Source organism: Trachymyrmex septentrionalis, unplaced genomic scaffold (assembly GCF_001594115.1).
Source record: "Trachymyrmex septentrionalis isolate Tsep2-gDNA-1 unplaced genomic scaffold, Tsep1.0 scaffold40, whole genome shotgun sequence".
Classification (NCBI taxonomy): Eukaryota; Metazoa; Arthropoda; class Insecta; order Hymenoptera; family Formicidae; genus Trachymyrmex; species Trachymyrmex septentrionalis.
In genome coordinates, this window is record NW_017305569.1 from 828,596 (window position 1) to 854,134 (window position 25,539).

The following is a 25,539-nucleotide window of genomic DNA, read 5'->3' on the forward strand; positions in this document are numbered from 1 at the left end:
TTACGAATAAACGAATAACTACATCCGCAAAAGAAGTTGTAACAAACATGAAACTCGGCAAAAGTAGGGAAAATTAAACTTAAGATGACTCGGAGTGCGTTCTGTTTGCGCATGATGTGTATGAAGTATCGTTTTATCTTTATATTCACCGAATATTAAAGAAGGATAACATGATAAATCATGCATGCACAAAATCGAATACATCCCCCTGGTTATATTTATAATTGCATAGACATAAAATTGGTATTTGGTAAGTAGTTTGTTCACATTAATTTTTTGATATATTCGTGTACTTTTTAAGATTAATTTTGAATTTTGTTATCGTGACGAAGAAGGCCATCGTTCGCGTATGATTATATTATATAATAGATATAAATATAATTAATAGTTTCAACACTTCTTTCGGTCTTATCATCAACACACATCGTTCGAGTTAATTATTTTCATTTCTTATTATATACAATTTACAAGTATATAAAAATTATTAATTAAATGATTATTATACGTTATTCTTATTATACGTTAATAATAGAAAATACTTGTAAAATTGAGTATTTAAAAAAAGAAAAAAAGACGAGGTCTATATATATGCGCAAATATATATATGCAACTTTTACGGAGCAAAGTATGTATTTGCGTATAATGTGATTGTATATATAATTAATCAAAATGCAAAAAAAAACTCGTCTTGATCTCATTATAGGGTTATCATAACGAAATAAGGTTTAAAAGAAAGAATTTATATTTATCGTGAACATCTCTGGCTATAGAAAATCTGAATTTAATCTGATGGTAATCATGAAATTTTAACGAGGCTCGCAACTGATGATAAATAATATTTTCCTCTTTGATACCGATCGAGTTCGTCTGCTGATAATAGCAAATAGTACGAATTGAGGGCTACCAGATGGCAGTTCAAGTATTTTTCAAAGTGACAATCAGTAGAGTTGGCTCACAAACAAGAGAAGTGCGAGGAAAGAATCGGCGAGTTGAAATTTGAAAATTTTGTGCAGTATTCACGAGAACAAGTCCGATCTCTGTTTCCAGATTGAAACTCATTGATTTGAAGATTCGGACACGAGATGAACACGCCAGGACACGCTATTCGGCTTCACATTTTCAATACAACGTGCGAATCAAATTGTACTTCGAATAGTCTCAAGTAAGAACATTAATCTGCTAAACTATAATTCGCGGATTTAAGCGGATATTAATGTGTAATCTAACACTCCAAACAAAATGAAAAAAAATCGGAACATACATCTTAAATGCGTAAGATGTCTTTTAGACAGTTCTTTTTAAGGTGTTTTGAAAATTAAGACTCTCTTTAAGACGCTTTATTTTACAAAAATGTCTTTAAAAGACGTCTTTTAGATAGACGTCTTTGGATGTCTCGTCTCAGGCCTTTATTACGGTTCCTGAAAACGACGTGAAAATTACAAAAGTAAGGTAATTTATTAGGATATATTTATAATCTCATTGGTCAACACACCTAATAATTTGCTCACTTTGCAATTTTCATCTCATTTTAAAATTCATCTAAAAAATCGTAATATGTTTTTTTTTTTGTACATGTCTCGCACAGCAAACTACTGAGAGATGTCCTGGGTATATTTTTATTTTTAGAACGTTAGACGTTCTCTGGATATCTTTAGGATATCCCTTGTAAATTTGTGTGTATGGAGCGTGTTGTCTGGAATGTATTGTTTTATCGAAATGTATTGTCTGAATACACTTTTTTTTTGGTTACGAAGAAGTTAAAGAAATAAATAAACGAAAGAACGATTAGAAATTAGGCAAAAGTAGGATCTACAAAATTAAGTTTAAGATGACTCGATTACATAAAATTTGTTCCCTTGACGAAAATATCGAGCGAAAATCGAAGATAATCGCAAGCATTAACCTTTTACTTTAGATATCACCACAACTAATCGTAAACTTCAAAATAAACTCCCCAAAATAAAATCGATTTGCGAAATTGAGTGAATTTGTTTATTCTATTATCCGTTTGCGATTTTTCTTTACAGAAAAATCGAATTTAATACTGATAGTGATTTTAATTGTAAAATTTAATCGGTATCTTCCAGTATTAAATATCTGTAAGACCTGAAATTTTGTTTTTGAAGACTTCTTTACTTGCAATCGTTTAGTAATTTAGAAACCATTACATAAATATGAAATTAATATTTGACAATTTTATCATATTCGATGCATTTTTTAATTAATTCTCAATTTTGTTCTTGTGGTGAAAACATTGAAGGAAGTAGTCACTATTCATCGTAAACTATTATCTAAGCGTTCTATTTTAAATATCTCCAGAAATAATCTTTAAATCCTGAACTACTCCTCAAAATAAACTCGGCCTGAAATTAAATGAGTTATACGATATCTACATTCTAATTCTTTTATCTGTTCTCAAGTTACTTTTCAAAATTCCTTCGCTTGCAATTGTTTGCAATTTGAAAATTACCGTGTTTTATTTAGAAAAGAATTGTATTCAAAGATTTATCATAAAAACAACATAAAATATTATATAACACTATATTATAATTATCGCAGTAAAAAAAAAAAAATTGCTCGTCACAGTTTCTACTAAAATCGTTATTAACTCTTTTATCAAAATTGATAAATGCAAACAATGAATTTAATTAGATATTTAGGGCATATTTTGTACATATTGAATTTTATTCTTTACAACAGGATTAATAATTTTTTCGTCATAAATAAGTGAAAGATGAAACAAGATTTTATATAGTAATAGGGACATTAATTCTCACTTTTCTCTATGAAGTTTGTGGTAGAGTTGATGCTTCACAGTGATCGTAAAACGCGAATGTTTATCTCTCGTAAAGTTTGGTTTCCTTGGGACGCGTTGTTCCTGCGAACGATTCGATTAATGAAGAGCAAACGGATAGCTTATTTTCCGCGTCGAGGCCCAAACAAGACGAGCCTCTTAACTTTGATACGATGCATTATTGCGTCCGCTGGCATTGCATCTGGATTCTAATAGTACGAGGGACACGGAAGGGATGGTTGGTGGAGGAGAGCGTGTACGTAAGTAGAGGTGGTGTTGATAGCTAACAGCGCCGAAGGAGAGTACACGCACCAAAGGTAGAACGAATGATGGAGAAATGGGTATGAGAACTATGAGGGTGGTGGCTGCTAGGTAGAGCCGAAGTCGTGATGGTGGGTGGCAGTAGCGGTGGTGGTAGTGTACAAAATATATATATCATATATCAGGGAAAAAGATAGAGGGGGGGAGGCAGAGGGGAGAGAGGAGGGAGAGAGAGAGAGAGAGAGAGAGAGAGAGAGAGAGAGAGAGAATGTGTGTTTTTCTATGTGTGCGCTCTGTGTGGGAGAAAGATAGAGAGTAAAGTGTGGAGGAAGATGTGGAGGAACAGCGCGGGCGCTGATTGGTAGCAGAATCGATTAGCCAAGCCGAGCTAAACCTCCGGCACCGCGGCATGGTTCGGCGTAGCGACGCCACGAATTTCCCGAATGGGGGTTTCCCGTTGGGGCGGACCCCGCCGAACCCGGAGAACACCCCGGCCCTCTTCGCCATGGCAACCCGACCAATTCGCCAACCGCCGGCAACCAAGACTGACCTACCGTGTGTTCCTCGGCTTATTTTTCTCCTATCTTGCCTCCGCGTTCCTCTTCCCTCGTTCTCTTCCTCCTCCACCTTCTCCATCATACTGCGACCGTTCTTTGTGTCTCCACGCCATTCCCTTCGTCTCATTCTTCTTTTTTTTTTTTTTTTTCTTGGTTTCGTTTGCACACACGCGTTTATTACATACGTAACACGCGAGGAGCGAAAGGGAAGAAGCCGTAGAGCTCCATTTTTTTCTCTCCTCCCCGATTCCTCTTCAGTTGCCTTCTATTTTACCCTTCTCTCCCTTTCTTTCTCTCTCTTGGTTTTTTTTTTTTATACATTTTTTATACGCGATCATGAAGGCAAACGCGAACGCATAGAGAAATGGGAGCCACATTGATTTTGCCGACGACTGATACAACCCCGTCGGCACGTTTAATTAGAACATGGCGACTTTAATACAAGCGCACGACAACAAGAACAACAACAGCGCTCCCCCCGATTTCCCGGGTGCGGTATCCCGCGATTCTCTCAGGTCTATCCCGTTGTGTCTTCTTCGATTCCGCAATCATGTTAGCGATGAGAAACCGTGTCCTTTCGGTCTTCGATAGGGTGGTAGAGGGGCGGGGAGGGAGGGGGGGGGATCGCTTATCTATCTAACCTAACGCGTTCTACGCTAGTGCCAGACATCCCTCGTTCATCCACTCATCCATCATTGTCATCGTCATCATCGTATAATCATCGCAGTTATTATTATTCACCTCCATTCTCGAAATCACGCCTGCTCACGCGTACACTTCGTATCTTGCACACAAATACACATAATAACGCACGCAACGCGCCTTTATTTCCATTCTCTCTTTCTCTGCCGACACTCACTTCTCGCCGCATCCTCGCACTAAGACTAAATTCTCTACACGCCTAAGCTACACATGAAAACACCCTATCTACATGAGCGCCCTTTCGCGCTCGCGACCCGTCGGACCGATCCGGAAACCATCTGCTGGATAACAACCGTTTCCCGTCGCGGTGCCGATTGCACGATCGGTCCCACGGGCCGTCTCGGGGGCCGCGCTAATCGTTAAAATTATTCTAGGAATGCTTAGGGCCACTTACGAGTAGTATGGTACAGTATACGTCTTAAGGAGTTACGCTTCTCTCCGACACGAGGTACGCCTTCCTTCTTCTGGGGAAGGATTGCCGACACGCGCCGATGAGGATTGCGATATTCACGAAGGAAAATCGCTTCTTGCTACGTTTGAAAACGTTACCCGAGTGCTTCCGAGCATCATACCTTGTTGTTCACCGAATGTTAGAGAAGGATAAAATACTCGAAGGCACTTGGGTAATGTTTTAAAACTCTTGGTTGCCCGTCGAGGGTTTGTGCTCTTTAAAGTTCGCGGTTTTCAAAGACTATACATCAATAGATAGTTTAGACTATTGAGAAAATATTAGTGATAAGCAACCGAGATACGAGATAAATGTTTATTTGGTGCTTTCCAACAAGAGACATAAGGATACGATAAATGCGATGCTACAAATGCTTTAAAGCAATTTTTGATTGGTTGATTTGTAAAATTCTTTTTTCTAATTGGTCAACCAAATGCTTCAAAGCATTTGTAGTGAGATTTTGACTGCAGTCGTGTAATGTTGATATCACATTAGCGATTGGAGGTTGCGTCTGCGTTTGCATTTGCATTTATCAACCAATCAGAAAGGAACTGCTGATCAACAGCTTCTTTTTGATTGGTCAAAAGATGCAAACGCGATTGTAGACGCAATCTTCAATCGCTAGTGTAATATTGATAACATAACACAATGTTACATAGTGATCATTTTATTTCTGGCAACTTTAACATTGGCAAACAATAATGATATAATAATTCTTGACACTGTCTTACACTGTGTTACCTGTGTCTTTTGCGACTTATACTGCAAGTTCTTTTTTTTCTTTTACTTTTCTTTTATTTGAATAGCCTGTCTAAGAATAGATTTTGTGCTATCATTCATTCAAATGATATTACCCAGTGAGAGATAATAATGGAATCGAAATCATCAAATCAACGTCGATTTGACATTGATTTCATTGTCATTTTTCACTGAGTTAGGTTTTTTTTAATTAATTTTTTTATTAAACTTTGTTTCGACTGATATATTATGGAGAAGACAACTTTAAAAAAATTAAACATTAAATGAAGTATACTTGTGTACGAATATTATCCTTTAAATAAAAAGTAAAATTATTTCTTTATTAATTGCCAAAAACGGTTCTTAAATGATTTTATTTAATTATGGTACAATAATTCTACAGACAGATTATCAAATCTTCGCTCGTTCTTGCAATAAGATCTAATTCAAGAATATTATTTTATGAACAGATTTTAAACAGGTTAAGTATTAAATCAATTACGTGATGATTTTTTTCTCTCCTTCAAAAGTTTAAATTTCTGCAATATGTGCAACTTTTTTTAATTAGTATAATGTTTGTTAACGCTAAACAATGCAACAAAGTTGTATTTAATAGCATTCTGATATTATATCCTCGTTCCTTGTAGAAATTTAATTCTACACTGAAAGAAAAGATTAGCTGCTGCAGTGAATTAGATGGTAAAATATGGCATAGTAAATATTTTGACTGCAGAAGCCAATTTTTGGTTGTGTTAGCCTGTCTGCAATGTTAGTATAAGATTTCGATAGGCTAACGCAACCAAAAATTGGCTGTTACAGCCAATTAAAAATGCTATGTCATATTCAGCCAATCTTGTCTTTCAGTGATAATATTTGATCAATTAATCATTCATTTTGTTAACATTACTTTTAATATTGAAAATAAGTGATTAATTGATTACACTAGCATTAAATTTCTATCAGGAGTAAGGTTGCTTTGTCGGAAATAAATTAGAAGTTATCATTTATATTTAAATGATGATTTAATATAATAATTTTTGCTGCAAAGTGCGAATTTCTATGTTGTGTTTTGTTCAGGATCGAATTCGGTTTCGGCAATCCATCCTTCGTCTTGATATGGGTAGAGCGGCCACATATTTCACGTGATTTCTAAAAAGGATGGGGTGAAAGTTTGATTCTGATTGCGTATGCCGTCAATTGATATGACTTAAACGTTGTACTTTTTGATTATCGTCTACGCCTCTCTCGATGACGGATGATGAGAATGTACGGTTAACGCGGTTTCGTTGTAAAATTACATCAAAGGAACGAGCGATTTTCACGCTTAAGCAAGCACCGACATACTGACTGAATAAATGTACAAATATTATACTTCGATGATCGTTTCTTACACGCCCATCATTTGATTTGTTTTTATGTAGCATCTCTACCCATTTCTTCACATAACAAATAAGTTAAAAGAGTTTATGATACACGTATATCAGCTTTGGTCTGAATCGAACATGAGTACATTTTGCGAGCAAATTGCCGCGGGATCTCGTTGGAAATTGTGATTCATTATCGACAGATTTTAATGCGTTTTAATGTACACATGCCCGATTTAATCCAAATGTAAACGCCGACGATGCTCGTGGAATTTTGTCAGCTCCTTTCGCGTACGAGTTCACGTTTCCTTGGACCAAACGATTTCGCATGTTCAATTTACCGTCATGCGATTATATATATTTTGCTCTCTGGCTAACATCTTTGCGATTGATATTAATGCGCACTTTAATAAAAAAAAATAAAATAAAATAAAATAAAACATTGGCTGCATTCAGCAGAAAAAGCAGTTTTACAACTGTTTGTCAGATCCTTTAAAATGATGGTCTAATAAACACCAACTAATAGTAACATAACATCAATATTATAATTTCACATTTAACAATATAAATATAATATAACACACACGTACGTAACAGTTATATTGTTGAGTGTAAAATTATAAAATTGATTATATTACTGTTACTTTGTGTACTTTTCCTGAATGTGCTTCTCGTCCTTAATTCCTCGCTGGATCTAAATATATAAACCAATCATATATTGAAGAATTTCAAAGCAGTCGTAAAGCTGCTTTTTCTACTAAACGCAAGCCATTAAATGCATGACTAGATAAAATGACAAACAATGTCGAAGAATGGTAAATGAATATTAAAGAAATAATGTTTATACATATAACAAGTTTTAAATTACATGTTTTGTCACTTAATATACTATCTGCAAATCATAAGGGAGCTAATTTTCTTTGGTATAGATATTTGGCAAAGAATCATTGAGAGACTTAACTTAAAATCATTGACGCTTAACTTAAACGCAAGCATTTGAATTGATAATGTTCATCCAAGGATACTCCGCGTGTTTTTTACGGCAACACGATAACGGTAAACAGATTCATGCGAATTTTCTCACGGACGCACACCCTGTACTAACGTAATGCATTATACTGTATGTACAACGTTCTTACAATAATCTTTTTTTTTTCTTTTCTGAGCACACCCCATCGGCCGCGAATTAGAGTCCGTAGTGCAATCATTACGTCAGAGTCGCCTTTGTATGGCGGCGCGTAAATAATCACTGATTGTTACATGTTGTTTAGGCATTGCACTGGAAAAGTTGCAACGATGTCTTATTTAGGCTTGTTTAGGTATTGCACTTTGTTAAGACAACCGTATCGCATGATTTCGATGTTTAATCTGCCCAAACGCGTTATATTACTCGCATAAATATGTCTCGTGTCTACTGCTTTAATTACTTAACAAATAAATGTAAAGAAATCGCTGTATTATATAAATATTACATTAAAATAAAAAATTAAATAAAAAATAAAAAATTAAAAAGTAAAATTGAAAAAGCTGTTGTTTGAATATATTGTTGGAAAAATCTTTTTCCTGAATTAAATTTTTCTATAACAGGAAACTTTAATGATTACACAAAGCTTGTTTAAATGTTTTCTAAATAAAATAATATTTTCCTAATAAAAAGAATGTATATTTTTAATAAATTCTGCGGAAGAAACGGAAGGAATGAATGAAAAAAACTATTTTGCTAAAGTACTTAAAAATTTAACTGGATATAGGAGCCTTCTCGAAAAATATCACATATGAAAGTACACTATAGTATACGAAAATACTATAGTTATGTAATATAGTTATGTATATTACAGATTTTCGCATGTGATATAAATTCGAATCCAGATCTGAAAATAATTTTGTCGAACTACCAAAATAATTATGTAGGGCGTTCATAATGATAATACTGTAACGAGTTTTAATATTCTAGCAACTAGTTTGAGCGTCCTATATAATTATTTCAATAAAAAATGGTTCAATAAAATTATTTTTAAATCTAAATTTTTAGTTACTTTAGCCATTCTTTCCGTGCATCGCTATACGGATATCTCGTCCGTTACTAATGGGATTGTCATCTACTACTTATGTTCGATTATAAAGCTATGTCACTACTGACGACCCGATTACTAGTGACCTAGACTGTTGTACATAACTCATTAATAGTTGGACAGTGAAAATAAATATCTTTACAGTTTACTTCCTTTAAATTTAATATGAATATATCTATGAGTGGTTTTCGCACAAAATTTGTATTTTTATAATTGCCAGATGTACATCAGAAAACATTGATCCGACATTTAAGTTTATAAATAAAATTTAGTTAGACTCGAATGTGACTCACTCATTTGAATTAATGTTATCTCTTTCAAAGTAGACTTCTCCTACACACTATAAACATCTCATGTTTCCACGTTTAGAAGCACCCTTGAAACTCTTCAATTGAAATATGTACCTACCGGTAGAGATGTCAGTTGGAAGTTCTTTCAACTCAATAAATGTTTGTATCATTTTGAAACAATATCGCGCGCTATTGTTTCTCCTTTCTGCAAATGTCTTTCAACAATTTAATAATTTCTTCATCATTAAATTTATTAGAAATTTATAAGAAATTTGATATTGATATTCTCTCTGTTTTTCAAAAGTATTACTTGATATTTTTGACCACAGAGTCGTGTGAGATAACTTATTAAATAAAATAAACAATTGATGATCGTTGTTGAGCACTATCAAAACGAAGTGTACTGAATATAAGGGAGGCAACATGTTGATTGTACGTTTAATTATACTTCCCCAACTTTGCGGGAGAAAAAGACGCTACAAAACTTATTGTCATACTATTTACTCTGCTACTCGCATTCATTTGAATCGTTGGAAATGCGACGATCGCTTCGTAATCCATTGCGAAAGGATAATGTTGCAAGCAATGTAACGCGATATGGACAGATTCGTGCAAGTACCTGAAATAATGTGCGATCCGAGCCTGCGGGGGCGGGATAAGGGGCCGAGTGGTGCGCAATTTACGATTTCACATGCTGCCGACGGCGGTGGTGACGACGACGGTGGCAGATGCGGCTCCGTACTTTTTTTTTTTTTTTTTTCAGTAGAAACATTTCAACGCGGTGTGCCGAGAGCACCCCAGTGCTCGGCGGCGGGTCATGCGTAATGCGGATAGGTGCCGAGATGAGGTGGCACGTGTCCGGAGGCCGTGTGATGGCCAGCGTACAAGTTTGCACCCGGGCTCGTCGACCAGTAGCTCGATGCCGATTGGAAGAGGCCGCCGGGAACGGAAACCGAGACCGACGCCGCCGGCGGCGGCATCAGGTTCAGCTTCGCGTGACCGTAACCGGACATGAAGAGCTCGCTTTGGTATTTGTACGCCGCCGGATCGGCCGCCGCCGGCTGCGTCGCGGCTGCCAGCCCCTGGAAATCGAACTTGTACGCGTACCTCTTGCCGTGCACCTTCGTCATGATGTTCTTGTCGTAATAATACCTGCAAACAGAGACCGGACGCTTCATTTAGATTTTATGAGTTCTAACGTTGAGTGATATAGTGGATCTACATTTTCAGGAACTTCAAGCTAATATTTCTGCTGGGTTTCTCTTAAAAAATTGGACAGCACATCTAAATTTCGGTGACTATTTGGGATTATTATTCCAAAATCTTTAACTTTTCTTTATTAGCTTTATTAACTAAAGTCGGCAGATTTGCCATCAAACTTATAAAATTGAGACAACTGTAACTATTACGCGATGACTTAAAAATTCATCAAATAAAATGAAGATTTATATATTGTTTTCAAAGCCATTTTAATTTTAGTAAAATTATTTAATATAAGCAATTAATACGATAATAATTCATATAAACGATAAGTGATTCAAAGACAGTTATTTGCTGTTTTCGAAATCATAAATATTGTGTGTATGTTGTTTCTTATATTGACATATATTTATTATTTGACGTTATTTCTTAAATTTTGCTATACATATATAAATTTTGCGATAAAAAATTGAATTCTTAGTTCAACGTCTTCAACTTCGACGTTGAAAATGAGCTTGCTTGTCAGAGAGTTCTTATACGGTTAGTAAAGGGACGTCAAAAAGAGCAATCGCGTAATATAATCAGCGGATCTGATGGAAAAATAATAGCCATGTCTACCGTCAGTCTGACTGTCGATGATTGAAATTTCTCCCTTGTCCGCCACCCCCTGAGTCCCGACACGACACCAACATACACACACACGCGCGCGCGCGCGCACACACACGCACACACACACACATATATATATGCGTGCGCGCGAGCAAACGCGACATTCAAACGTTCATGTATCGAACGAATTTACTTTCACCCCGAAACTTCGTCAAAACATAAATGATGGTCCGTTAATGGCTTTTCCATTTTGACGTTCGGGAAAAACGCGCCGTTGTTGTCGCGAGTTGCGAACCGACGCGGCGCGACGGGAAAGCGCCATCCTGAAACTCACCTCAGGGCCCTCGACAATTTGTCGTAATTCATATTAGGCTTGGACTTCCTTTCGCCCCATCGTCTCGCCACCTCGTCGGGATCGGTCAACTTGAATTCACCATTGGTTCCTTCCCACGTGATACACGCGGCGTTACTTGAATCCGACAAAAGCTCGAGTAGAAACTGCCAGAGCTGTATCTGTCCGGAACCAGAGCTTGCGAGACGACTGCTCGTCGCCCCGAACATTTGGTAGGGATCTGTGGGTCATAAGAGATTCACAATACTTGGTAAGTTCCATATTTATTTAATTATTAGATTACTTGAGTAAATATGCGGGAATTTTATTCTCAAGTACGAGATCAAATTTGATACTAGTCGAAAGTATGTCAAGATCGCTTCCTCCCTTCTTAAAATATATTATTAGGAGTGTAATTTAGTTTTGAGAGTTTTTTTTCTTAAAACCTGATGTATTTAAACAACATATCACGTAAACGTTTAATAACTATTGTACGATCAACATTTAGTTCTTCGGCAAGTTCTGACGTAGATTGTGCTCGATTTTCGTCCAATAATGCTTGCAAATTTGCATTTTCCCGCTTTTATCGTCAACATTGAAATCACCACTTTTTAATCGACAGAACCGATATTCACACGTCTTGATGGACATCTGATAAGTTTTTATCAGAGTTCTATAACTTTCAGCCGCTATTTTCTTCGATTAAAAAACAAAAGCAATGCATGTCGAAAATGCTTTTTAGGAAGTTCCATTTTTAAAATGATATAAATACGATGTTTACTGCGTCTGTTGTTAGCAAACGACTAAATACCATGAAGTAATATTAAAGCACTAAGAAATAATAGCTGTGATTGAAACGTCTTCGACAACACTGACATTAATGCCATCTCTTCCAAAAACCCTCAAAACTAAATCACACCCCTAATACTATAACAATTTGTTAATTATATGTAACAGCAAAATGTTTGCGTAATTTATATCAATAAACTCAGTTTTTCACACTGTGAATAAGCACAAACGATAAAATTTTTCGCAGTTTCATATAGGATATACCTATCCGTTACACGGTTGTTTTTCAAGGGCCCCCGTATCACCCTTTAAAAGCTTTACAATGCGTCATCACCGACGCTCGCCGCCGCTCAGATATGAAGGGCCCTACAGTCATACAAAAGAACATAATCGTAACCCCACAATAGAATAGAATTCATTTGGATCATAATAATTTCAATTTGAGAAACTGCCGACGGAGTGGCTTAAAGGGCGACGAGTGTCTTCTAAGCTTTTCGGAGGACGTTTAGACAAGCGATTTTTATCGTCGCAATATTGCAATATAAGAAAAAGCGCAATAGTTTGGATACTAACGACAACTTTTCTCAAAATTACGATTAGAATTTTATTGTCTGAAATAATGAGTAACGTAACACAGATATTTCATGTAACTATAAAATAATATTTTTAGAATTTTTTAAATATAGCGTATAACATTATAATAATAGTAGGAAAAGAAAGTGCAAAAATGAAGGATATAAAATATTAAGTGAATTTAAATACATTAAAAATAAACGAAACTAGTTTCAAGTTTTCTTCAGTCGCATATAATTTACAAGAAATGAAATTCAATTACACATGAAAAGTCATAGGGGATTAAAAATTAGAATGTTAAAATGATGAAAGATGAAAGAAGTCGCAAATAATTCTAATAGTATTGGCCAAAAGGGAAAATTAAAATTGCAAGTAATTCATAATCTGCCACCGTTCCTACATTCTGAAGCATTTTTTCGTTACTCCGTTAATATCTCAAGTCGAGAAAACCAATCAAAAACATAATTTTCGAAGACTCATATCAGTCTGTATTGTATTTCCCTTATTCAACATTAAATTACTCAACGTTAAACTACAAGATGAATATAACAATATTAGAATGTGAACGTAATTGGAAGAGTCAATAGAAAAAAAGAAATAATAAAAAGACAGCAAACTTACGGATTATGATATAATTTTCATATGGAATGTTGTTGTATCAAGAATGGAATGAAGATAACGCTAGTTATAAATTGTAATAAATAATAAAGATCAGACGGTGTGTATAGAAACTGTTGTGTATATAAACATATTAATAATCACTATTAAAATTCTGTCAAACACATTAAAGATGTTAAAATACGATTTATTTAAAAGTTTAGTATTCTCGTTAGTATTAATATACTATTTTTCTAGACTTTGATATAAATCATTTTCGATATTAATCTTTTATATAATAATTTCGTTCTGAATCTAATATCATTACATCTTTTCAATCAAACTTGTGATCAAATTCTAACATACGATTCGCAATAACAGAATGTCTTGATTGATATTTTTTCTATATTTAGAGATTCTTATATATATTTGTTCCATTTAAAAAATAATACAGCAAAAGGGGGGATTTATGAATTCTTATGAACAGTAATTATAAATTAAGATGGTTAAAGATTGTGAATTAACAATAGGTCTAATTAATGTATGTGAATGAAGGTACTTTACAATTTCTTTTAAATAAAAAAAATGTCAGACAGACTTTTTAACCATGGAGGAGGTTAAACGTCCCGATTTAATGATTTCGATAGTCTGAACGAAGAAGAGTCCTGATACGAGAACTCCAAGACGAACCCCATAAAAATACAAGTCGAGCGATTATGAGAGGGGGACAGACGCGGATGATGGGGACGAATTCGGAATTGCCGGACCTCAAAGGTCGTTTCGCCCGATGAATCCGCTGAATGCGTGCCGGAGTGATCGCCTTTCGATCGAACGGTAATTCACTTACAAGTTAATAATGGGAAGGGGCGCGGTACACCCATTTATCTGCCGGGAACGAGGGAACTGATGGAAGAGAGAAATACTGGGATGCGACTACGCCCAAGGATTCGAGGCTCTTTTCTCATCGCGATTCGAAACTCCGAGGAATCGATGACGCGCGAAGTAACAGTGACCTTGTTTGATTATCGCATAGATAAGCCCGCTTTTCAGGTGAAAAGGGACCTTGTACTCTCAGTCCTTGATTTAAGCCATGTCAAGTGATCTATTCAATTTGTAATTCAAAACAAAGATTAATGCATAATTTGTCATAATATAGAACACGTATGAAGAGAGTAAGGATTATTATTTTGTGAAACAAGAACGATATCTTATGATTACGGAAAAATTGCAAGTTAGATATGATAGTACAATAATTATATGTATTCACACATAGTTTGATAGAAAATTACATAAAATTATAAATAAAAATCTATACGAAATTTTGTTTCAAATTATATAGATCATCCGAGATGGACTTTACACGCTATCATCTATAATGAAATTTAGAATAATTCTTTGGGATAACTAAATAAAAAATTTCATATCTTAAAAATTTGTCAGATATTTTATTTCAGAGATCGATATTTTTATGCCAATGACTTTGACAAGTAGAGATTTTAATTAAATTCATTTACCGAATATCTCACTGACTAGAATTCATTTTAGATGGAGTTAAATGAGAGAACGCTTTAACTTCTCAAAAATATCTACCTACTACATACCAGGCTGCCTGAGATGGCTGTGCGTGTCCAGTGCTGTCTTTGATAAGCTGCTTCCATAGCCTGAAACAGGATGTTTCGCATCCATGCATTACTCCTCATCAAAATTTTACAGGAAGAAATATATCTAGGATGAATGATTCGTTTTTAAGAAATAAAAAGAGATCTGGATTCAAATAAAATAGTAAAAATATGACTGTGCGATTCATTCGAATTTCAGTTTGAACCGTAATTCCCATAACGGACGCGTAATTATCTGTCGAAGGAGATGCCAGATGATTTCCGAACACTTTCATGTAGCGGTGGCTCGAGAATACTTCGATAGCGGGAGAAAAGTCATCGATCCGAAGATGAAAAAGTGCAAACTCGGCCGAGCGTTAGAATCCGTTAGAGAGGATTTCCGTGTAGGCAAACACACGGGGCTGAGTGTGCTACGTGTACGTTTATCTCCCCGTTCGTTTTCGTCGCCATGTCATCCCCGTCGTAGTGTAGGCCTCCTCTCTTCGTCTTATCACACCAGGATTCTCTCTTCGTGCGAGCATTTTTCGTCCGAGAGCCTTAGGGGTCACGTTCACGCACGGACGTGTGCAATCTGTTTAAGGGTACAATGCCCCTTAATTTTGCCTCGTTACATGCTCGCAGGCGATAGCCTACAAAGGTCAGTCTGGTTGGCTCTACTCGAAAATCAGTGGGATCGCGATATTTCCAAATTGGCTCGAAGACCGTCACGTCATTAACGTACGCGTTAACGCGCATTTTATTCATATACTTATAATTTTTATCTCCGCATTTTTTATGGTTCAACAGTTCAAGTTTTATAAGCTTCAAAATCATTTTTTTTAAATATTTTATTAGTTGTTTATACCTATACTACTTTTTTTTTTTAAATAAAATGCAGCATATTATAATTATTATAATTATGTTACAATTTTATTCAAGTGATAAAGAATTGAAAATTAATTGTTAAAATTTTATTTAGCTAATAAAATGTGTTATCTGAATTTTTTCAACTGAACATCTATTTTTGTTTAAAGAAAATTAAAAAGCAAATTCGAGGGGTATATAGTTTGATTATAACACTTTCCGTTTATTTCACAGAATAGACGTCATTAACTAATGGCCTGTCACAACTATCCGGATTGATTCAATTCTCTTTGAAACATGTTCTTAAACATAAAAGTCGAAGAGAGACACGTATTTTTTTTATATTAACTCAATCTCAGATTTAAGAGCTGAAACAACCTCTCAAAAAACTAATACTTTGATTCTAATTATCAACGAAACGATGAGATGTAGAAAAATATTTTAGACAAAGTTTTTATGATTTTATATATACTTTATAATTGTGTATTTGGATTGTTCAAAAATCTAATATTTCGATAATACTTCCATACCTATTCATTTTTGAGGGGGTTTCACCCTTTAAATTTGAGATTGGGCTAATATAAAAAAAACACATGTTTCTTAGATTTTTGTATTTAATGATATATTTCAAGGAGAACCGAATCGAATTCTGGGGACAGTTCGTGATAAGTCGTTTGTATAAGTGTTAAGAGCTGTAAGAAATATTCTCGCTCTCATTTATATTCTCGCCAATATGTATCGATTTGCGAAGAATCAATGCGAATGATGCTCCCTCCATAATGATAACATTCTCGATAACGGTTTCCATGATAGAGCGTCGTCGCGTCGGAATGTAGCAAGCCCCATGGGGCAGATGCTGCCTTTAAATAGCAGTTGGTGTCCGCTGTGTTAAACAATCTGATTTCGCCTCTGATTGGGAAGCGGGTATGTCCTTGGATGAGGGTCCTGGTCGGCCGGGGACGGCGTTCCCGGGTCTGTACGGGTCGTAGGGTCCGCCGCAATCAGTGTAGCCGCGGGGCTTCGAGCCGTCGCGCTCGTTTCTCCAACGCAAACTTCGACACCGCGATCGAGATCCCATCGACAGCATGTCACAACGGGTATCACTGATGATAGCTCCATCAAATTTACAACATAGATAATAAACGATACGAAATCTGTTGAATTATCTAAATTATCTGTTGTCGTTGGAAAAAATATTTGGAAAATCTGTTATGATGTCACCGCACTGAGAAAAGAAGTGTTTAATTTTATGTGTGTTTAAGATATTAAAATGTTTTATCCTTGTCTCCAGTTCTTAAACACTTAAAGATGTTTTAGTTTTAAATTTTTTCAATAGACACAACACTACATGTTTGGATTTAAAACACTATGGGTTTCGATTAATGTTCGCGTGTATCATTTCATCCTTGTTTGACATTCGATTACAACGAGGATGTACAACATTTTAGCTTTAAACTTTTTCAATAGACAAAACACTAAATATCTTTAAGTGTTTCAAAAATGGGAGACAAGAGTAAAACACATTTCTTTTTACAGTGTGTTCTTATAAAATATCTCCAAGTCTTATTTATAGCTTCTGATAAATTTGATATTGCTCATTTTTTTTGATAAAAATGTTGAGATATCAAGATTCTTAACTTGCAAGCGATTGGAAATAAGAAACTAAAACACTCTTTGAGGTTCTAAGTTTTAAACAATTTTTCAAATGTTAACTGTAAACAGATTCTTTAAGAACTATTATTGTTTACTAATTTTTACATCTATGTTTATTACGAGGATTATGTTCCATCTTTGTATTTAGTGATAGATGGAAAGCTTATCAAATATAAGGATATTTAGGAATCAAATATAAGTGTTAACTTCGAGGGGCTCGACAAATAATGATCTTTTCAATATTCTTACTACAGAAAATAAATTTCAATTTTTTCGAATCCATAATCCATTTACTTTTTTAAATAATCGTTTAAATTCTTAAAACTAACAGAAAGTACACTCCCTGCGAAAATGTTGTTAACTTATTAAGCATTGTTTTCACAGATCTTGCGTATTGTATCGTGATTCGTTTTACGTCACCTCGAATCGATGAGGTCCCATCAACGTTCCAACCCATTGTCGCGAGTATATCTGCGCATTCACGAGCAATTACACGGGGCGGGGTAATCCCGTTAGACGGCATGCAGCCTCTTCGAGGGAGGATCAAAGAACTCGTCGTCATTCCGTGCTACTGCACTCTTTGGTGGTCTCAGACGCGTACAATGCCACTTTCGGTGTCGCGACATCGAAAGAAAAGGGACCACGATCCCCCACGCGACTTTGGAGAAACTTTGGACGCGTTCCAGCAAACACACCGACGCGCCGTGAGACGAAATCTTATCGTTTGTTCGGTCATTCCTATCATATCGAAATATCATTCTGTTACGTTTTTTTTAAATGTCACTGACCGAAAACTATGGAATCGCGTTCAAATTGCTGGATATTTTAGGAGTGAGTTTTATGAGAGATATGAAAATGAGGATGCAAATGTGTGAAGCATTTTATGATATTACTTTAAAACTTTGTTAATGTTTATTTGAATACTTCAAAAGTGAAGTAAAAAAAAATGCCATTTTTATTGTTGTAATCAAAGAAAAAAACGTTAGTTATTAATTTCAGTCAGAAAGATGGAGCCTTTTTTACATAAAATTCTGATATTTCAAATTAGTCGCAAATGATGATTAATTAGCTTGAGTTTTATTTACAATTTTATTATGTATCTACATAGAAAATAATAATGAAATGCGTAATGTATATACTATACGAGATTCTATACTTATATCTTAAATTTTGGCAAGAAACATTAACAATTAAAATATACACGGAAAGAACGATTTTACTGAGGTATTAAAAAATTTAGCTAGATACAGATCTAAATATTATTTTGATGGTCCAAAAACAAAATTATTTTTAAATCTGTATCTAACAAAATTTTTCAACAAAACCATTCTTTCCGTGTATATTTATACTTTGACAAATCTCAAAGTCTATGTACATTATAAGTGCCTCCATCCGTTTGTCTCATTCACGCTCAGTTCATCGCCAGACTGCGACCTAAATCCATAATCTTTAGTTATATAGTCTTAAGTGATACTGACTCATACGCTGCAGTTTGCACACATCTATTTCGGACATAAATCACGTTGCCATGCAGTGTGTAATAATGAGTAAGTGAGCGTAACGTGCTGAGCCTTGAGCATGGTAAGTTACTCGTACAAGCTATCCGGAGGGTAGGACAGATTACACCTGCATACGAGGGTATAGGTCCTGCATGCAGGGAAGTTCAGGCGAGCATTATTTTTCGCGTCGTTCCCGTCGACGTTCCGCCAAGTTTGTCGGAAATATGCCGTGGAACGTGAATGTTTCCTCGCACAGCTTCGATAACGAGATTGCGTACCCTATGTTATAACGTATGCGAAAAACCGAAAAGATATCTTCATAGACCGGACAAAATCGAAACTAGATGTGAAATAAGAGCATGAAAAATATTTATATTTTTGAAAATCTTCCCGCGGATACATTTCTGTTTAGAGTTCTTTTGTTGGATTTGTTTCTGTCAATGCGTTATAGATTAATTTCGGTTTATATCTTATTTTTTATAAAAACTAATAACAGCTATGGGAATCAATGCAGTTATTAATGCGATTATCTTATATTTATTTAGACTTTACTACATAAACCTTGATGTGATTTCGATGAGCGCAATACAATAGAAATTTGACGTTTCGACTCCTTTCTAAGTCAGCCTCAGAATGAATTATCCATTATCACAAATTTTTATTCCGCAATCAAATTCTTCATTTAATGTGTGGGTTTCCCAACAGTTGACAGACTATTGGTATCACAACGTAAAGCGCCGTACTCCATTGCACAAATAAAAATACATAGATAACAAAAATGTTTTCGTAGCAGATATCATACTGATAAAACGATAGATTTACGTACAATATATACGAGAATATACGTACAATATACGTTTTGACACGATGGTTTCTAAGTGAAAATGGTTTTAGAAAAGGATAAAGAATAAAGTGAATCGAGATTAAATTTATATTATTGTAGTAGAAATGGGCATTAATTTAATATATTACAGTGATTAAATAAACTCTCTTAAAGAATTTTGTACAAATTCTACAGCATTATCGATCATGAATTAAAAATATTGAAGAGTAATTATTTCATTATTACGATTAATTTATTCGTGATACACATGACATACCAAAATATCTGAGTAGGTGCTCCGTATCGACTAACTGTCTAGTAAATTGCCTTCTAAAAAACGGAAGTCGCAGTTGTTAAATGAGGCTTTCTTAAGAAGTTAGACGTGCGGGCGATTCGTGCCCCGTGATGGAGGTAACATGTTTTTGTTCGTCAGATAAGGGCAGGCGTAGCAAAAGTTATTTGTAAGAGCGAGCTGCGTAGCGCGGAAAGAAAATTAATCGTTTCCTAATTATCGCATAGCGTGAATATAGCGCTGACTTAAAAAGGAAAAAAAGATTCTTGTCTCTGGCTTGAGTACCTTCGCACGATACCAGCGACCCGCGAGTATTGTTTATCATATTTTTCACGTATCCACGCGAGCTCCTTGCGCAATCTTTCAACGGGAATTCTTTCTCTTTTATCGCATTCCTTTGAAAAGAAGTGTTTTATTTATAAAACATAAAAGAAAAAGAGATTATATTAAATTTCAGGTAAAATAAATTGCTGAACGTAAGGAATCGTTAAAAATGTTGCAAAGTGAGGAATTTGCAATTTATTTACATACATACTTCTGAAACATAAATCTTGAGTAGCCTTTCAGTTTCTAGATTACAACTCGATGTCTTTGTTAAGAACATACCAACTCCAAATTGGTCAAAATATCTCTAAATAAAATATAAGGCTCGCGATAAGTTGGAATATTCTATATTATTTCTGGAGAAGACAATAGAAATGAAATTTTAGGAATGTTTCATTTTTATTAGTTAATTTTATGCGGATATTAATGGATATTTGATTCGACATTGACGGATGTTTCGACTCATGGCTTCTCGACGAAATCGGCTACTTTTTCCGTGTGTAGGCGATAGACGTTCGACTGCGCACGGTTAAAGTGGAAACGCAATCCCTGCACCCCAACAAGGAATCAGAGATGAATGCGAGCCGATATGGGGGGAGAATCCCGAACGCAGGCAGCCATGCGTGAACGTGTCACGCATAGGCACGTGTCCGTGTATGTACTACCGAAAGACATAATGCGAACGGCGACAGCGACTCTGACGACATGTCCCGCAACCCCTGCAATATGCTATGGACGTTTCTTCCGCGCGATTCCAATTTACCGGGTCTTGTATCGCCAGGGATATAACAGTCCAACCGAGATGGAACGTACATACTTTGCTCTATCGCACCAATACGTTTTTCCAACAACGCGGAAAAGATCACGCGACTCGTACCAGATTAGCATGTAATCAGAAAGCATTTTAAACTTTGCTATCTCAATTCTTTATCATAAATATACCACTTGTATATGTTTATATATCGAGAATCTTATGAAATATTTCCATCAATTTTTAGTTGCATGTAATGAGTACTTTCATGATTAATTATTAATTATATATATATATATATGTATATATATATATCAATGCTTACGATTATTAATGATTGTAAAGAATTTTTAGATGTTAATTATAACGGACAAATGTATGATTTGATATACATACGTACTCAGTAAGGTATATCAAACCAATTAATAGCTAATTAGTATGTCAAAGGATTGAGCTATAATGAAGTGTAGAATTGGCAATGACATTTTCTAAATGTGTTTCTAAAGTGCGCACAGAAAAAGTGCGCGAGTACTCAATTTTCTTCGAAGTAGCGATGAAATGTGAACCGCATCATGATTCGATGGGCACCTCTGTTTCCTCCCGAGGGATGGAAAGAGAAAGAAAGAAGGAAAAAGCGAGCGAGAGAGAGAGAGAGAGAGAGAGAGAGAGAGAGAGAGGCGATGTACCGCTTACCCTTCCTCATTTTTATTGTCGTAAATCTGGCAGCGCGAATGCGCTGGTCACGCGCCGTTTCCCAGTGACTTGTTGCCCAGGATCCTTGTCCCCCAGAGTTTCGCTCCCGCGACCCCGCGAACGGAACCCGTGCCAGCAAGATCCGGTCGTCCGCTCTTCTTGGCCGAGGTTCCGGTCGCCCCCTCCCTCCTCCCTTCCTCTCTCTCTCTCTCTCTCTCTCTCTCTCTCTCTCTCTCTCTCTCGATATGTTAGAATCAGCGTTTCAATCTTTTAGGAAATTCTCACGGATTCGAAATCGATTTATATGTTGTTTATCTATTTCTTGCCTCTTCCTGAATCGTAGCACTAGCTAATCGCGATAGAAGGATATCGAATTAATAATTGTAAGAAATAATGCAAACACTTTGAAAAATCAAATGTTATTAGACAGAATATAGTTGAAAAATAAATTTGGAAATTCAGTTTTTATTAAAATTCACAAAAAATTATGTATTTATTTAGATAGCTTTTTAATTCTTTGCTCTAGACTGAAAGAAGTCCAGAGCATGATTTGATTCCATGTGAATATTTTAATTAACCCTTACCGTACCAGCTACAATTTGGTGCCCCATCCATAGAAATGGGAGTAGAATCCGTCCGTTTTTTCTTCGCCTATTTCGAATGATTCAAAAAAATCTCTAAAAATTCACCAACATACTTTCAACTTTCTAGAATTAATATTGACACTTTATTTTGGAAAATAATAAAATGTAGTATAATTTATAATTACCGAAAGACACAAAGAAACTTGCACGAACAGGGATCGCTCGAAATGTGACGCCCTCTTGTACGGTAAGGGTTAAGATTAAATAATAAATTTTATCATACACATTTCTGTCGAAGTCATACGTTTCAGGTATTTGAATTTTCAAGAAAGTCTTTACATACATCAAAAATCTGATTAGTTAGGTATCTAAAGAACATCTGAAGGGCGTTGAAAAGATTAGATCGCCTTTAGACATCTTTCGAACTTTTCATTATCGGGACATCCTAATTGTACCTTCTAGCGCGCGCGCGTCAATCTCTTCGTACATATTTTAAAGGAAGCAAAGTCAAAACTGGATAATGGGTTAGGGCGACGCGACGGTGAGATAGTTACCTATGGTGTCGAGGATAGTCACGCCATACGCGATCGGCCGCGTGAGCGAATTGCCGAGGCACGCGCCGCTTCGAAGTACGTAATTATCATAGGGAGGTTTGCCCTCAGACACATACACACGCGTAGGGGGTCGAGGGGTCGGTCGGCTCGGGTCAGGAAGTCACGCGAGGCGCACAGGGCGCACTGGGGTGCGGAAGGGCAGCAACGTTGACGGAGGTAGGAGGAGAAAGAGAGAGTGCTTTTATTGTTCTACGAGTCGTCTTAAAGTCGCTTTTCCTGGCCAGTGGGCAGACCCGTTGAAACCCTCGGCTGGTGGTCGATAACGCGACGTGATGTTTCTCGACGGAGACGCGCCAGCGCGCCTCGACAATTCTCCAATCGACCCGCTGAGGTTTGTATTTATATTATTTTCGCGATGTAAGAGTATAAACCGTTGCGCAATGGGAGCAGCAGCACTCGGATCAATCCTTGCTTATATCCGACGAACTCGACCGAAGCGCTTTTCCTTCCGTTTATATTATAAAGAAGAATATGAAGAAGAGGAAAAAAGTCATACAAAGCTCTTCATCAAGCTTTAATATTTCTCGTTTGATAGGAAATTATACAGATACGTAGCTGGTTACATTTCATCCAGACAGAGACAATTTTATTCCATATAATAGAATATGTTATTAAATTTTTATAAAATTCAAAGATTTTATTGCGGAAGATTGTACTACGCGAAGCGCTAGTCTCTTTTAATCTTCTCTAAAATGAAAGAAAAATTGTTTAAATCAAATTGATCTGATATACGTACTTAATGCTTTCCATAACTGGGATAACATAAATCAAATATGATACGTTTGAGCTATTTTTCGAGAGTAATAAATCCAATTGGGAAATCTGTCCAAGAACTTCAAAATTTTGGACTGCCAACACCGACAGCGCCACAAATAATTAAGCTTCAGGCAATTCACGCGAGGAGGCTTTTTTGACCACTTTGACTTTAGATTGGATCGCGTGGAACGGTACAACGTTTCAGTGCGCATTTTGGTACGGAAAGGTTACATGAGCATGACCTGCTTCGGGACATGGAATAACTTTGGGCTATCAAACACGCGAGCAACATTAATGAGCATACTCGAATTACTCGGTTACAGATATATCTCTAATGTGTTAATTCACGGGTGTCAGTTCATCATTGTCCTTGCATGACGTTACGGAACATCGCTGGTAAAGTCAGGAAGTAATTTGCATTAAAACGCGTCGCTTACAAAGCAATTCGTTGAATTTTTTTTTTCGCATACGTGATACAGCTTCATTGGTATTTTAAAATTTATAAACTTAAATTCTTATTTTTGTTTAAATGAATTATTATTATATAAATATATATAATAAAACTCACTTGGTCAAAAACAAGAGTTTATAAATTTTAAAATGTCAAAAAGAAACTGTATCAATATTATGACAATCTCGTCGAAATATTATTAACACAAAGGTAGATACAATTTGAGAGATAAAATTTATATAATACGGATATATATTGTATGACATGTAGAAATTAGAATTTAAGTCATTTAAAGTTATTTTAACTGAAATATTATATCGTTTATTTAAATGTTCACATTGCATTTAAGTGACAAGTACTATCGCCTTTTATGTTAATATTATCGAAATAATGTTTTCAGAATCGCGTACACTTTTAAGCACTTTACGCTCGTTATTTATGCTTTATGGATAGGCGTTACAATCTCTTAAGCCTCTTCAACTTCTTCTAGTGTTATCCTTTACACGGTAATTATCTAACGAATCTCGAAAGTAGCGCGCGATAACCTGAAGTCGAGTCGCTCTGCGAGGAGACAAGCTTGTAATTTCAATTTCACGCGGTCCGGAAGACCACAAAGTGCCCTCGGGTCAACACACGTCACGTCATGTAATTTCATGAATCTCGGCGATGACGACGATGTCGTTCTCTTTCGCGCCGATGCGCAAAGTGCAAACCGAGTCAAAGGCGACCCCCTGCGCCTGTCAAGATCAGAGAACGGTGCTGGAGCACACTATTCGAAAATGCCCTCGAGTCCACACCTTGCTCGTAAAGCGATTTGTGTGTGCGTCATCGCGAGAAATACCTGAAAATTAAACTTCCAGTGCAATGCGAAAAAGGGAGGCCAAAGTCTGGCCTTCCGAGAAGTCTTTTCTAAAAAGAATCTAATTAATAGAATCCTATTAATTAGCGCGATTCTAATTATTTGAAGAGATCTCTTCAAATAATTTATTCGAACATTTATAAAGTGCCTTAAAATAAAGAGCAAAATTTCGTTCTATTCTCTTATACAGTTATAATAGTACCGGTAAAAAATTTATGGTAAATTGAAGCTAATTTATGAAGAAATAATGAGCGGATCCGTCATTTTTATTTGTATATAAAACTATAATTTTCGATTTTACAAGACCATCTTAGGACATTATTTTTGCACACTATTATTAACCCCAAATTATAGTGCAAAATCGTACGTAGCCACTGCTGCACATTCGTCATATCATACATTGTGTTAAATTACGTTTAAAGCCTCGGTGCTAAGGTGTGACATGGCAGACTG

The 25,539-nt window shown here is 35.9% G+C and overlaps 1 protein-coding gene across 1 annotated transcript in view; it reads right to left on the reverse strand.

Moving 5' to 3' along the window:
* Positions 1-9,415: 9,415 nt before the first annotated feature.
* Positions 9,416-25,539, reverse strand: part of LOC108751040 (DNA-binding protein D-ETS-3-like) — a 64,097-nt gene continuing 47,973 nt past the window's right edge. Inside the window, 3 exon segments of the mRNA XM_018490972.1 lie at positions 9,416-10,378; positions 11,370-11,607; positions 14,927-14,986. Coding sequence (XP_018346474.1) covers positions 10,042-10,378; positions 11,370-11,607; positions 14,927-14,986 — 635 coding nt within the window. The 3' untranslated portion in view covers positions 9,416-10,041.